Raw genomic sequence first — 17,606 nt, forward strand, 5'->3', positions numbered from 1 at the left:
GAATTATTCATCCATAACACTATCATGGATCAAACCTGGAACTTCAAGTCCTGGGGCCGGTTGTTGAGCTTATGGTAAGGCTTCCTGAATTCTGGTTCCTGTCTCTTCTGTCTGTCTGAAAGAGGTGGGATTATTCTTGATGTGTATCTTATTTATCAGTAACCAGGTTTATTTAGTTCGTATACATCTCATTTCATATTCGAAGAATCTTACAATCGTGTGTAATTATTAAGAATTACCGTACATTATTTCAAAATAGAATAATTCTTTTCAAATTGGAGTACCGATCAGTAGTGCATGCATTATTTATTCATGAAGTACTGGTGTTTCTTTTTCATTTGATTTATTTCCACCATAACTTTAAAGCTTACCACCTAGGCGTGTTTGTGTATGTGTTATGTCGACAACTGTCGTTTGCATTAATTTTAACTTTAGTTCTTTCTTTATAAACTTATCATATCTAATGATCATACCAATTTAAATCTTTTTTTCACTTCTCTAATATTGAAATTATTAGTTGTTTGGGAAATCCTGAAAGTTAATAAATCTTCCTCCTAAAAGCCACTTAACTAGCAGTAGTACTTGTAGTAGTAGTCAATGTTTGCTTTTCATTAAATTTCATTCCTCGAGAAAAAAAAGATGGATTTCGGTTAGCAGTCATAAAGAAATACAATTCAGAAGGGGTTTCTGTAGATATCATAGTAAGTCAATGTACTCATGATCCCAACTATTAAAAATACAATTCATTTGAAGGAGATTATATCCATGAAAACATCCAACAACTCGTAGCATTAACCATCCTTTATATTCATTTTAATATTAATTTGATGGAAAGCATGATGATGTTGATAGTGAGATTAAACTAGTGTAGAATAAATAAATGTAGTATATAATGAAGTTAGAAATTTTGTGTGTAGTTACGGTACACCTATCAATTATCATTGCTGTTATGACTTTTTTGTCTACTATTTTTTTTTTCATCCATATTTTTCGCTTCGTATATTTTAGTTACATCACATCTGTTTACTGTCTTGTTTCTTTTTTCGGGCAGAGGCGTAGTATGATTTGTTTTCAGTGACTCAGTTTTTCATTTACACTATACTCTATCTGCTGCATGTACATGCACACTAGTATAAGGTTGTTTAAATTTTTTCGGAAGACCTGTACGTTAGGTGGTCGGGGGTAATCGACAAGATCTCCTTAGATCTAAGCTTCTTAGTAGTTGACACTCGTTAGCAGGATCTACTTGTAATATCAAGAGAACTGTTGTTTTGGGCCTGTAGGATTCGAAACCCGCACCACCTAATCTCACAGTCTTAAACGTTATCATATTGAACTATTCGGGCTGCAACTGGCCTTATGTCGAACTGAGATATGTTTACAAATGACTGATCTCTGAATATTGAACAATGTAGTGCTCACTTAGTCCTTTAAGGGATGATCGAATTCCTATGGGTTACCTTCAAGTATCTAAGATCTCGACACAGTACACTTTATGTCGATTCAATTAGATTAGTGACCTGAACATTACATCCTAACTGATTGAAAGGACTAGATAAACATGACATCAGTCACTCACTACTTCACTGTGACCAATTAATTGTTGTTCTCATAGGTTTCTAGAAGATTTATTTTACGGTTGACGATTTCTTACTGGAACAACACTCAATACTTACTTTTTTTGTTAAGATAAACTTTTTTGAATAAAATTATCAGAGATTTTTGGAGGCATTTTCCCCCACTAAAACACAACCTAGAATGAATTCGTTGACAACTTTTTTCCAGAATAAAGATTATGCCGTATCGTCAATTACATTTTATGTAAACTCAATGTATTTTAATAAGTGAAATTTCACGTTCTTGTTACTTAGTACTTAAGTATTATATAACTTAGTAGCATGATAGTTAACGTCATGAATGTAAGTTATTCATACATTGTGTGAAACAGCATTATTTGATTGTCTCATTGATTGTTTCACTGCTAATTGACTGAATTTGGAAATGTGTTCCTTTTGGCTTTGGAATTGCTGCTAGCTGTAATACAAAGAAAATTCTAGGTTTCGCACTTTTTTGATCATGAGTATGCATTTCTAGGGAGTAGTCTCAAACCAGCTGTTTAATGCTCTCTGAATTTCATTGATTGAAATCAATGACGAGAACTGTTATTAAATGAAAAAAAACTACACCAATAATTCAATTAAATAAAGCCTAATTTTCATGTGAATATTTCAGTGGCTGAAATGTTCGATTCTCAATCACTGAGTCCAAAATTCCAGACTTGCTTAATAATTATAATAATTATAATACTTCTCATATACACTATCAAAGTCCCTCTGTTGATCAATAATAGTACATTTATTTCAACCATAACTCATAGATGTGAGATCACATCATCTTTATATTTGAATATACAGTTGATTTCCAATGTATTTTGAAATATCGTTAAAAATAGTTTGGTTGTTCACTATTGAGTTCTGTATGTTCTTCAATACTGTCATGAATAAATAGTTAGCAGTCGATTAAATTACTCATTGTAAAGAAAGTGTAGATTCTCTAGATTGCGTATAATACTTTAAATGGGATAGAAACTGACAACCGATAATCTTACGAAATAATTTATTGTCTTGTTCCATAAAGAAGGTATTAACGTTTTTGTATTATTTCAATTTGTACATACCTTATTTTGCTTATTTTCGTGTATTGTCGGATCTTTCATATTGTTACTTATATTTTATTTATTCTATTAGCCTTATATATTTATTTATACGTACTATTTCCAAAATGTGACAATATGAATCAATTCAATTGATTTTTGAGAATTAAAAATGTTTCATTTCATCAAATTCAGCTGTACGATTGAACTTTCTAAACGAAATTTTGTAGATATAAGCCTAAAACTGATAACTACTATACAACCAAACTAAAAATGTTGTATCAGTCCATGAAGTTATTAGTCTTATATATTTTGTTGGGTGAAATGCAGCTTACCTGCATGATAACCCAATTAATTAGGGATTTCGTATGGCATTGCTTATTGCAACTATATTCTCAATGTGTAGTCGCTCTCAGCATCATTGATATTATAATTATACTGATCTCTTTTGTTAGCTTCTCATCGTGATAGTGTATGTTATTATAGTAGAAGTAGTGGTGGTGACAACTTATACCAACACGCAATTCGGTCAGATTCTACATTGACTATGTGTGACCACTGATTGATCTATGTACTACTTAAAATAAGATAATACGTTTGTAGCGTACAAATATTTATTATTCTATATGAGCACTTCATGATAAGATTTATTACTGAACAACTTCAAATGACAGAACATCCAAAGGAGGGGTAGTAGTTCAGTTGAATTGTAGAAAATGGTCGTCATCTACTCCAATTGTTTTATATATCTTATATATATGACACGAAGTCGATTGTGTAATAAAATACCATTGTGTCATCGTCATATACTAATTTGTTTATATTCTATAATACGAACATGACCATGTTAACTTCATATTTATTAATAAACATCTGTTTGTATGCATCGGTGATTTTTAACATAGTGATATTTTCGTGAGTGAGATATCAATTCAAACATCAGTACTCTAATTTACATGAATTTATATGTTTACAATTATAACCTTTTATTAACATGTTTTATTTTTGTGCGTATATATATATATATCACGAATTGATTCAAATCTGAACATGCAAACCATTGGGTTCCTGGTCTGTAATCTTAAAGTTAAGCGTTCGTACGCGAAGCCCGAATTCCTGAGTTCGACCCTCGGTAAGGTTATGGATACCCACTATGTATATGGACGTAGAATTATTGTCTTTTATCATCTATTTGTGAAATAGACAACAACTAGTGGAAAACTCAGTCGTTGCTGGAATCGGTCTATTCAAAATAACTAACGGTCAAACCTTTATTCCTACTTTAAACATCAACACGAAATAGTTATCATTGTATTGTGATCATTCGCTAACACATCAACTGTTTTCATTTACAAACCGAATGTTATCGCTTTTAATACGAGGTACAATAATAACTCAAACTTCAATAGAGTAGAGCACACCTTGCAATCATAGACAGTCGATCAATTGATTATAATCAACTTGTGATTTGTCATAAATGTCTAATGTTCCATGTTGAACGCATTACCGTTTAATAGAAAGGTGGTTGTTTGGTCAGACACCAACACATGGAATTAGTTCGTAAAGTAATAATTCACTGACTGCTTATTCCAGATATATATATATATAGTCATTTCATTCTTTTCTGCCCATTCCTTCGAGTTCTTCACGTAACTTTACTCCATATTGCTTCATTCATTTCTACTAACATCTTCATTTTTTTCGACAATCACTGAACGATTTTCTTTATCACTGTTTTTCTTTCTTCATGTTATCAGTTTCATTTTAACCTTATATGTGAAATTTCATCGTTAGGATAAAGAATTATTTTTCTTAACAATCCTCCTTTTCCTATTGGTTTTTCCCCTATTATTCAAATGTAATTACACAACACTAAATTAGGTAAGTTTAAAAGGAATAATTTTAAATACTTCCAGTGTACTGAAAACAACTTAGCGAATTACTAGAAATAAAATCTATTTGATTGAAGTCGGTTTATTACAACATAAAATCAATTATTGCACTGTAAAGAGAGTGCGAATTGTTTCATTTTGTCTATCTGACATTCCAGTCCATATCAACAATCAATCGAGATGATATTTGGTAATATTGTATTTTCTAGTTATTAGCTAATACGCCATTTCAGATTGCATATTTCACTGTATTCAGAACCTATCAGTTGAGTCTACTTTTACATTTCGATAAGCATACTAATATTGAGGACTCATCACTGAACATTAGATCTTTATTCACTTGGTAAATAATTACTACAGATTCTCAATAACCACAAACTTGTTCAATGAGTATTTTTTAGGGGATGTATATTTCCCTATTGTTAATATCCCGTTGCGAATCACTTTCATAATAAACACAATGAATTTATAGCTGCTGAAATCACTGAGATAACCGTCGATAGAGCGTTTATAGACATACATACACCTAAATTCCAATCCAGGTGAAGATAACCAGTGTTGCAGAAGCCTCAACAGTAGTAGACTTCAACGTACACAGGGGAAAAACAAGATTCTCAAGTAAAACACGGGAAACACCAAACCAGTCACATTTGATGGGGAAGCTCTAGAACAAGCGGAAACTTTCACGTAGCTGGATAGCATCATCGATGAATGTGGCGGATTTGATGTTGATGTAAAGGTGAGGATTGGCAAAGCGATAGAGACATTCCTACAGTTGAAAAACACATGGAACTCAAAACAACTCTCAATCAACATCAGAGTCAGAATCTTCAACACAAATGTAGAGACAGTTCTACTGCACGGTGCTGAAACTTCGAGAACTACTACAACCATCGTCAAGGAAGTACAGGTAGTCGTAAAAAAATGTCTACGTAAGATACTCAATGTCCGTTGGCTCGATACGATCAGCAACATCCTACTTTGGGAGAAAAGAAATCTGCTTACAGCTGGAGAGGAAATTAAAGAAAGACGCTGGAGGTAGATACGATATACATTACGACAATCATCAAACTGAATCACGAGACAAGTGCTTACTTGGAATGCTGAAGGTAAAATGAAAAGAAGAAGACCAAAGAGTACTTTGAGTGGAAAATTGAAAACAGACAGAATAAATGAACAGCAACTGAAAAGGATTGCTCAGGACAGAGTTCAATGGATAATGTTGGTAGGCAGCTTATGCTCCTCCATAAGTGGTAACAGGCGTAAGTGAAATGATACATCTAAATTAATAATAAAACAGAAGTCAATTACTAAAGGTGTAAAATAACAATTTTTGTATATATTGCATAACACTTGCTATTATTTGTTCTTTAGTCGATTGAAAGAAGTGAACCACAAATTGAAACAGAAACATTTCATGATGAAAATGGTAAAATGATCAAACGTATTGTTAAACGTTCTGAAGTGACTACTACAAAAACTGTTAGTGAACGTATTATTGCAAGCACTACAGGTCAAATCGTTCATGTAAGTTCTTATTTATCTTTTGATTTTTTTAATTGTGTCAATAAATATAGTAATCGTGTGAAGAACTTATTAAACAGTTTATGAATGACGATTTTTATTCTCGTTTTTTCGAATCAGCCAAAAGCTGTTTGTATTAAACAGTGTGTGTAACATTTTTTGTCATTTATTAGAGGATTTGGTTTCAGTATCCTGTTGATCTGGCTCCAATTCGTTCGAGTGGTGATAAAGAAATATTCATCCTGGCTACTCTCATATCCAATAATCGACTTATTTCGAGTTAGTAGATAATGCAATAAAACAAGTCAAATAAAAGAATGAATTCCGGTTACGTATATTTGATGTACTCGTTGCCCTGTCAGACAGACATTGAGAGAAAAGAAGCACACCGTAGAAGGCAAATGGCCCAACTCCTTTCGATCAAGCGTGACTCAATGTTCATAGCCAGACAAAAATAAGCTAAAGACTTGTGCTGGATCGGAATAGCGATACATTTACATGCGTTCATATTAAAACAGTCAAAGTCATATGCGAACTATCAACAAGGTCGAAATTTGACTCAAGTATGATAAATAAATCGGTCTGTCTGGAATCTAGAATAATTAATGTAGACTTGATATAGTATTAGACAGTACTATGTTTCCCTATGGCTAATATTCATTATTGTAAACTCAATGAATTCGCAACTAAAGCCAATCTTGAAACACTCCTTGATGGGACCTCCTTTATACATATATGCATTTAAATTATTTCCAAGTTAGAATCCCGTTGCTAAGGTGATTGCACAACAAACTAATCATGACATCACCTCCATTCTAATTATACGTAATGCGTGGGAATAGTCGAAATTTAGTTATAAGTATTACATTAATGGGCGTTATAATAGTCTGATGGATCAATTAGTTTAAGGTCAACCGTTTAACCACGCATTTGAATAACTTGCCAAAACTTATTTATAATAACAACAACACGATCTTGGCAAATAAGTAGAAAATATCTCTTACCATGCAAAATTTAACCACTGGTGTTGTATAATATATTTCCTATAAACAAAATACCGAGATTAGTAATATACAGTTCGCATCAGACTTTGTAGTATATTAATCAATGCTTAATTTGCATGTTTTTATTTTAAACTCTAATAATAATAATAACTATGGCGACTATTTGAACTGGTCGGATTACTACTGGTTATCAATTCCATTGTTTTAGTGAACAATAAAACTGTCAAAATTGAACCATATATATCAATGCATAAATGATTGTGAAGATTAAGAATAAAGCAGTACAAAAATAAATATGAACAGGAGTCACTAAGGGAGGAGCAAGAATTTATACTGTGCAGCGGTCGGTATGCAAGTAGTCTAAGGAAAACTGAGGATAGTTGAATATACCTCTTTTGAAATAAAACAATTTGTTTCTGTCGAAGTGATCCTGTTAGTTTCAACTAAGTTATGGTGACTTGATCTTTCCCTGCTCTCTAGATCATTTTAAATCGGATTTCTATTTTGATAGTCTACAGTTTTGTAAAATTTCACAACAATCTATTTCATGTGATTGAGGTGTATAAAAGAAACAAATCGAAAAGTGAACAACTGATTACAGGGAGTGTAATTTTCTGTACAAACATGTAATTATTACCGGATTTCCTTGTGGTTAATTAATAAAAATAGGTAATGCTAGGTACGAATCTGAAAAATGAGAAATTCAAACTATCAATTTGATGATAAATGCATTCAGATCTGAATGAATCTGTAAATTCCGTGGATTTGGTTTGCACAATTAAATTAATTTCTAAGGTTCGATGTTTCTAACTAGATGAAAGAATGTTTTACATAGTTGTTAACTGAAGTATTCATATTTTCAACTGAATTGATCAGTGTCTATCTATCAGTATATTATATTTTAGTTGTGAACGGCTGTCTTAAAATATAAGTTGTTTATATTTTTGGTATTATTAGCTGGCAATAAGATCGAAGCCATGCATCTCTTTTCATTGATTTAATTACTGTGTTCAAGTTTCATTCCAAACCTATGAATACTGGAATGGAGTTATATTGGCAACTGACAAGTCTCAAATATAATAGAATACTCATCTTGACATCCATTGCTAATCAATATCTAAATCGTGATTTTTTTATGTTTCTTTAGTGTAAATAGACCATGGGTTAGAGATGGTATTCGCCAACTAGGTCTACCTCCTTTTCACTGTTGATGTTCAAAATAGGACTCAAACTCCCTACATTTTACTTTAAGCACCGTTATTCACTTAAATACTAAGTCCAGATGGCCTCTAACTTGTGTAACGCTCATGATATTCTTGTCATTATTGGTAAGGGTTTGAACTACTCCACTAAAGGTATTTAGGAATAAATTTTGTTGTGTCTTTGTTGACATATGTACATTCTATACATTATATACATAATACCTCGATATCACTGTTTGTTAGCGGGAAATAAACCGGATTAAGGCACGTTATGTGCATGATCGTGATTGCGCACGCTGATTGTCTAATTATAAACCAATCAGCTCTGGCAGATCATTGGGGAAGCATCTAGAAGCTTCTTATACATATACTTTAAGTATATGAACGTTTTTCTAACGATTGATTGCTGTTCACCAATCCTTGTTATTTTGAATACAATTTCGTACCTGTTCAACGTGTTCTGATTTCGGGTTCTTGTCGAGTGTCATTGTATAAGAATACTAAGCAATAGGAGTAGCTGGGTAGTTTATTAGCAAAACAATTATAACACTATTTTACATGATTTTTCTAATAGAACAGATGAATTGTGACTCGGAGTGGAATCGAGAACACACGATTCGCGCCATCTGGGACTCATCCCTTGAATGATACCTACATACTATTCGTGGTACATATCAGGCCCCGAAGGGAACTCATACAGAATACATACACATACACCAGCAAAGACTACTCGGACTTTAATGTTGTATATCAACGACAGGGTAATTACAAGCTCTTCCTGGCAATGGTGTAATACTTCATAGTTTGTGTTATTACTATCCAGAGTTTATTTACCTCGTTAAATATATATATATATATAATTTTATTTCCATGTGGAAATTACTTTTTTTTCTATTAACTAAGTTTATCTTTGTTTCGTTCTGTTTTTATCTTCCTTAATAGACTAATGGACATCCTATATCTAGTAATGATTTTGATGAAGTGAGTTGTTACTTTAAATATAAAAAATTGAAAAGGAAAATCTCAGCCGGTTTTTTCTCTGCTTATTTTTATTTCCATAAAACAATAATAACAACTTAGTGTGTATGTGTGTATATCCTTTGTCACTGTCATATAAATTTCATCCCTTTCAATTTATACGATCATCTGGTAAGAGGTCTGTATTTAACTTTTACCAGTTAATCAACAGACTTTTGAATTAAAAAAAATAAGTTACGTAGTTTCAAGATTTTGCAAATATTTACATAGTCAAATAATGTTTTCGTGATTGTTATACATTGCTGTCATTGTTGTTGCCGTCGTCGTCTAAAGTTAGTCTGTTATCCAACACCTGACTGCATCTGATCTGGCAAATATCTATTTTCATGTAATCAAATAAGTAGTAGGTGGATGCGTTGTGTTTTTATCTTTTTTGTATGTTCTCATTACTTAGTGGTAAACAACAGACTGATACATAGACATACTGATGTATATCAACTACTATGCCTAACTTCAGTAGATTCACAATAATGCGCAGTCCATTTCCCATTGCTTATAGTAGACAATTGTCTCAGACAGTGTGGTTGAACTTCATGTTTGATCACAACTTCTCACTAGAGAAATCCAGGAACTGCATCTTGAAGTCAGTCACTAATGAAGGCATAAATGTGAAGGCTAGTTGATGACGTACGTGAACAATGTAAATTTTACAGTTTCCACAAATTCCTACCCTCCTCTTGTTACTATTTATTCATTTTACCTCTGTGTAATTTTCACCAGTTAACTGTGTTTCTATGTTAAATATATTTACATATATATCGGTGTGTACATAAATATATATATGTATGTTTTTTATTGCTAACTTATTGTTTACTATATTACACCATGATAATGCATTGATGTATATATGTACTACTGGATTATGCAAAAGGAATGTAAATAAATAAACAAACGGAAACTTAATTCCTCAGTTAGTAATAAATTTGTTGTTGTTAATGTTCTCTCTGTAACTAATCTACTTATACTTTTGACTGACACATATTTATAATTCGGTCTGCTTGCTGTCTACTCGTTCTTCCTTTTGTCAATAGTATTGAAATTCAATTCGATATCCACATTTTAGGAAATTGCTTGTTTTGTTGTTTCTACTACTCTCGGTTGTATATTTTCGTGTTCATATGATATGTTCATCAGCCGCTTTTTGATTATCGTGCTGTGTGTGTATATGCGTGAGCGCATACATAAGCTGGCTTGGACAATGTATCCATTCATGTTGTTACATAGTTTCGACGATTTCGCCCATGGTTGATTTTTTTGTTATGGCTTGTATGTGCTATATGTATTCTCCTATATTGTCACTGCCTTTGACCATTATAAAGTACTTCTGGATAATATGGAAGTGTAGATCAGATGGAGAAAGCTGCGAGAGATGGTCAACACCAAACATGATATCATTTTATAAGGTCCTTGACTGTTATTGATGTGAACAGTGTGGAAACTTTGTGTATTGAATTTTGTTGGTTTGGTCTCGCATATTGTTTGTCATCTACTAACTGAAATTATTTGGTGATATGGCATACAATCGATTAATTTCTTAATTTTATTTATTTAAAACATAATTACTGATGAACATAAGCACCAAAATAAATATCCTTCACGCTAATAAGCAAATGATATTGTGGTGAGATAGAGAAAGAAGGAAGAGAGTATAATCTTGAACAAATAAATGAATAAAAATAGGTAGTTGAGATTAGTGTATAATAAGAGAAACAAATTGGCTCAGGAAGTTTCCCTTACTTTTATGAATAATATCGAAGACTGCAACAGACCATCATTAACTTTTAATTTGAGTCATATCTGATAATATATTAAGCCTCTGAATTCGCACTTCTGGAATATTAATCAGGGATTGGAGATAAACCAACGGATGTCAGTCCTATACAATTTTCTTTCATACCTTGACACCATGTCATAAGCTGACCATCTCTGCTTTTCTAAAGTCCCAGCGTCAGAAAATAAAAATCTACCTAGAAGTTGCTGAAATGACATTTTAAACACATTTCTGAGCCTCGGCATTATTAACATGGTGCTCCACTAAATGTCAGCAATTCTTCAGTGAAAACGACAATTGATTGCCATAGTCACCGAATATCCTCAGCATGGAGAGGCCAGGTTTCCAAAGCATAGAGCGGAGCCGCTCGTATTGATGCTTTGTAAACACGGCTTTTGCAGCCAGAATAACATCACGACAGCGTCAAAAATGGGCCATATTGGTTGCAAGCCTCTCTGGCTTTTGGCATACGTGAATTGATATCGTCAGCCACGCCACCACCAGCACTCATATGACAACCCAGATACATAAACTTTCCAATTACTACAAAAAGTGAATGCTGACACAGGCTTTTTCCAGTCTTGTAAATGAAGCATGAGGAAATACGAATGACTGTAATGTTTTATTTTTATTCGTTTCTGCCTTATCTCCCTCCATTTTCATTTTTTGCGGGCACTCTTATTTTACTGATTTTAAACTTTGAGCCAAAGGGAAAAAGTTATATTGTTTTACACTTATCTGATTATAAGCGATGAAATGTCATAACCTTAGCACCACATCTGCGTTATGTAATAAATGTCGGAGATACGCTTAAATGATGTCTGTGTAAATAAATAAACGCTTTTTTTTCTTGCCGGTGGAATTTATGTTCTTTTAAACTATTAGTTAATGTAATACAATGTAGAATTTCAATTCAAGTTACACAATGTATGTGTGCAGTACGAAATTTTGAAGTTGAAGATACTGAGGAAGCCTCATTCAGTCAGTTACAACGTAGGACAAGGTATATCACGTACTTATGTTCCCATGCCAGTTTAAGGTCGAACAGGAGGTGCGATACTAAAGGGGCACGTTATTGAAAAAAGTCTATCAGGTAAGGTCCTAACAATGGTCAGGCTACAAGTTCTTGTCTGAGTCAGAGAACCAAATGCTTGTGTACCTACACATTTTGCTGCTTATGGAATCCAATATTTCCTCTGCTTACTCGCATCACCGATTAGGAAAGCGCATAATAAGCATACGTATCTAGATCGGATGTCACAGACCGTAAAAAAAAATACAACATATAAGGATAGGGTTATAAATAAAAGTTAAAATACACATATTTTACAAATGTTTAACTCAGATATCATTTTCCTTTACCTAAAGTTAATTGTTTAAAGGTTTACATTGTCCCGGCTAAACAGTACTTTCAAAATATTCAATCACTATGTACACTTATTCTTAATATCTTACCACATTACTAGTCATAATTCAAAATATATTTTGTTAAAAAATATTGAATGCTAATTAAATTATAGCTCGTGAATTTCACAAGTTTTCTTGCATTTTTGAACTTTGTGAGTACCATTGTTCAGGTTAAATTGGAAATTAATCCTCCACCTAAAAAAAGAATCTTTTGTTCAAAGAAAGCAGAATTTGTTATAGTCTATTTGGTGAGACTAATTTACGGATGACCTTTGAGTGACGCCAGGTTGACCTTGATAATGCCCACTTACTGGGTTATAAATGTGAACAATCAGGGTTAGGATTTACAGCTGTGTGTTAGGATTAGAAGTTAGTTTTAGGGTTGTTATCACGAATTTACATAAGCTATAATACCAAAATGACTGGATGAACTTTTGTACCAAAATCAATGACTTGTTATCTCAACTCTGGTCCATCCATGCATTATATTCTCGCCGTTCATTTCATCATAACCTCTGTCAGAGTACGTATATAATTGCGTTGTACCTACTATTTTTCTGTACTGATAGAGTGTTATCAGGTCTTTTGCTGGAGCTAGCACATTACTATTAAAAATCATAGGATCCTAGGGTCTGGACATTATCCATAGAGATTTGATAGGTTTGAACTCAGCCCTATGTTGTGTTGTTATGCTTTGGATACGAGACAGTTGTTCAATGTTCTCTGTCGTTTCCAGTTTTGCTGTGGGATCTGTATCCTCTTGTGGAATCAAACTGTTGTTACTTATTTCAGTATAAATGCTTAACAGGAAATCGATTTTTTAAAATAATGTATATTCAAGCAATACCCATTTTAAACATTTAGATGTCAAGATAATTGTAAGTGAAAACTGAGTTAGGTCAGTTGCAATATAATATATTCATTGGAAATATAAAGCAACCAAATCAGAATCTGATATCAGTCCACAAAGTTCAGTGTTTGAGTACTTCATGTAACGCAGCTCAGAATCGATCACGATGAAACAAGCATTTATTCTTCATCTTTCTCCAGGTCTTCAGTTCTAATATTTTTTTAAATACACATCTTTCCATTCTGTCTTTTCTGACCATAACCTCAATGTCCAATGTTTCCCATTACCATTGTTACTATCATCGAAGCCTACCACCATCCATGCTCGACCGTAGCTGCTACCTTGACGCGGTGGTCGGGCTTGCCTATCGTGATGACCCAGCTGAGCTATATTGGCTGGAACATATGTTCCTATAAGTTCTACCATGCCAGGCAGGTCGATTGGAAAACGGTAAGACTAACAGCAGCAACTCAAGGTCTGAGGGCGAAGTCGTACTGCTGACAACAGTAAGGTGTTTCCCTCGGACAACCAGCATCTGCAGCGATTCTGTCTTCTTACAAGGAAAGAAGGGGTTAGAAAAGGTCGACCCTAAAAATGTCACGCCTCACCTTCCCTCACGGATTTCCGTCTTCGGCGGTAAGGTCCTTTGAAGAACGGAGCTAACGTCAAAAATCCCCCACAAAAAGGCCATGCGTGACCGGCCTCAAGCAGTTGTCCCTTGGACTCTGCGGTCACGCTCCCAGGTCGTTAAGACCAACATTAATCCAAATTCTCTTTTCAGGTCCCTCAAAAAATACCCTCCTACGGTGTGGGCAGCCAGGAAGTGATATTACCCCTCATACCCGTAACTTCATCCATACAAAATCAGTAGGTTCGTGGACACCCTCAGAGGATTTACATTTCATTGATTCAACTAATATTTATGTTTCAAACCAATACAATGATCCATGTTCGAATTTTATTCTTGTCGATTAAGTTCTAGTTTTTTCTTTCTCAGTTTTTTTTTATAAAACCAGTTCGTTTGTCCAATGTTCTTTCATTAAGCAGCTTGTTTTTTTTTACTTCCATAGGATTTAAATATGGCATTGTTAACCGTCACTAAATTGGATCCAGATATTTCAGTATTAAATAATCCTGTTGGACAAGTGGAGATAGGAACTAAATCAGAAAGTGTTCTTTAAAAACATAGAGATAGTGGTATTCAATAACTGCTTTTCACTTATATATGTAATACAACTAGCTACTCACATTTATTCCTTCTTCGATCAATCAATTCATTTATTGATTCATCCAATTATTCAATGACAATTCTATTCCTAACTGTTTCTTCATCCGATTCATTATCTAACTCACCCTCGCCTCAATTAGACTGTATTATTGTTCATTACGTAATTGAATTTTTGTTTTTCCTCAGTTGATGAGATTATTTTTCATTTTATTACTACTACAACTGTATTTCTTATTGGTTTTTCCGTTTACATATATCTTATTTGATAATACTTTCCTTTTTATATATTCTTGGTTATTTTTCTTCTCTTTTAGTGTATCGGTGTTTCTGTTGTATTCACATATCTTCATGATTGTTACCACTATCACCTCTGGTATCCCTATTACGCCAGGAGGAAGTATTATATCATTGTGTATTTAATACGTAAATCCTTGCATATACGTATGTGTGCTTTTTAGTAAATAAGTTATGCGGTGTCACACATTTTAATAACAAGCACTTACGCGCGTATATACAAGCATTTACATGTTAAATGCACAATGATATAATACTTCTTCATGGTGTGATAGTGATACTCGTGGTGATAGTGGCAACAATCATAAAGATATGTGAACAACAGATATATATATACGATGTTGCCTTAGTTTACTCCTGATCATCCACACTTGTTCCCTCTTGTGTATTACTTCCTACGTCGCGTTTTTCCATTTTCTCTATGAATAGAATTTACTATATAGTCTTTTAAAAGCGAAAATTTTGTTCCTTTGCTTTTTTGTGTAACAAGAATACGATTTCATACTGAACCGGTAAGTATCGTTTATTATTATTATTATTATTATTATTATGAGCTCAATGTCTAGACATTTGTTCAGTTAACAATTATCGAACTAACATCAAGAAGGAATATGAGACAGTTTACACAAATAGATATCCAAATAAAGATCAATGTAGGGCTTGTAGAGGTCGTCAAATGTTATTTGAAATCATCAGTTGACTAAAGTTAAATAACTATTGAAGACCTGGAAGTACTGGCCAACTGTTTCGTTCCATTATGGGATTGCTCAGTATAGTGTGTATGTACACGAACACACCATAGGGGATCGAACCCAGGATCTTAAGGTTTGCGCGCGAACGTTTAACCTGTATACCACTGAGTCGGCGTCCAGTGGTGTACACATCTAACCTCAATCAATAAATAATACATGAAATGCAAAGACAACGTTTTTGATAATTGACTTTTGAAGGCTGTTTTCTTGATTTCAAATTGAACACCCTGAAATAACTTAAACAGATTGAAAATTTGTAGAAAGGGTTTTTGTGACTGACTGTTAGATATCAATTAATGTTTTGTCAAAAACTCAGGGGACAATAAACAAGCGTTTCATTGTAGTCATATTGGACTCATCAACAGTGTACCAATACACGACCTCACATGTTAACGGAATCCAGCACCTAATCTCCCAGTGAATGGAGTCAAAATCCAACCCGCTTCAAAACTACAATCTTTTCACAGTATTGCGCGATAATCATCCAATTAGTCCTCAACATTTTGGAGCTCTTTCACCGCTTCTATTCAAAAATGAGGATCTCGCAACTTAAATATAGACTATTTACCTAGTTTGTTTCCCCAAAATGTTTGTCTTAATAAATATATATATATATATATATATATATATATAATTTAGATTGACACAGTAAGATCAGCTTAGACAACGAATAAAATAAGCTGTAAACATACCTGTGCTCAGACGAACCACACATAAGGATGTACAAGCATAGATCTAACAAGGATGTGAGGGAAAATGACTCATTAGTGGTCACACGGTGTCTAAATTATTAGTAATTAATATCAGAATGGTTTTTTGTGGATATTATAGTAATTTTAATAGTTGAGATCATGAGTCAATTGAAACCAGACCACTATGAAAAATCTGGAAGCGCTGGACGGCTGTTTCTTATTGTAGGTTTCCTTAGCAGTGCGCATCCACGATCTCGCCTCACGAGATTCGAACCCAGGACCTATCAGTCTCGCACGCGAGCGCTTAACCTCTAGACTACTGAGCCAACATCCAACGGTGTTAGTGTGTAACTTCAACCGATGCGCGAAATTGAGCGACACATTCACTATTGTCTTCAGTGAGTTACTATCTCACAACAGACCCAGTTGAACTCCACTGGTCACTGCTTCTCATCAGAACTCTAGGAAATACCTCTTGAAGCCGGTCACTGGTTAGCATATGTTGATTAATATCAGAAGGGGTGGTTTCTCTTTGCCGAGGAGTCCCACAATAAGACGTAACATCCGTCCAGTGCGTCCGGGTTTTCCATTGTGGTCTAGCTTCAATTGACTCATAATCTCAACTGTTAAGATTATTCGTATTTGTTCAAAAGTTAGAACAAAGTTGCTTAGGACTATTAAAGCAACTTGCAAGATACAGTTACTGCATCCTGAATGACTGGTTCATAATAGAATGAAACACATCTTGTAGGTAATCGAGAAACTACAACTGACTACATACCTCTAATAGCATACAAGGTCATCTAATTCAACATCAAATCCCTTTTGTCATGTCTTAATATTTCTTCCTGTTGTACTAATCAACTTACTAATTCCCTTATCACTACCTGACACAATCTGAAACAAACAATAGTATGGTTAGCAAAGATGGATAGTGGCTAGCAGTGGAATCCAGGACGCGCGTTTCGTCCTATTTGGGACTCGTCAGCTGGATGTACCTGCATCTCAGAGTTGATGTTCACTCTGGGACTCGAACTCAGTACCTTTCGCCTCAAACACCATCGCGTTATCCACTCGGCCACTGAGTCCTGATAGCCACATGCTTGTGCAATGGGGTGAAGTTGAAATTTACTTAGTATTGTTTGTTTGGATCTTCCCATTGATGTTTTTAGGACTGCTACTGGTCAGTCTCTAATTGGCATATTTGCATACTGTGCGTATTGCCTCGATATAGCCTAAATTCACAAGCATGGTAGGGTACTGGGTTCGAGTCCCAGAGTGAATATCAACTCTGAGATG

General features: G+C 34.0%; 1 protein-coding gene across 1 annotated transcript in view; it reads left to right on the forward strand.

Annotated features, from left to right (window-relative positions):
- The window catches only part of Smp_164880 (putative 4.1 G protein), a gene marked incomplete at both ends in the record, with an annotated part of 82,594 nt that extends 68,072 nt beyond the window's left edge, over window positions 1-14,522 (forward strand). Inside the window, 3 exons of the mRNA XM_018799961.1 lie at window positions 5,920-6,072; window positions 9,218-9,256; window positions 14,412-14,522. Coding sequence (XP_018653822.1) covers window positions 5,920-6,072; window positions 9,218-9,256; window positions 14,412-14,522 — 303 coding nt within the window. The remainder of the gene's footprint in view (window positions 1-5,919; window positions 6,073-9,217; window positions 9,257-14,411) is intronic.
- Between the last annotated feature and the right edge of the window lie 3,084 nt (window positions 14,523-17,606).

Source organism: Schistosoma mansoni, chromosome W (assembly GCF_000237925.1).
Source record: "Schistosoma mansoni strain Puerto Rico chromosome W, complete genome".
In the NCBI taxonomy this organism is placed as follows: domain Eukaryota; kingdom Metazoa; phylum Platyhelminthes; class Trematoda; order Strigeidida; family Schistosomatidae; genus Schistosoma; species Schistosoma mansoni.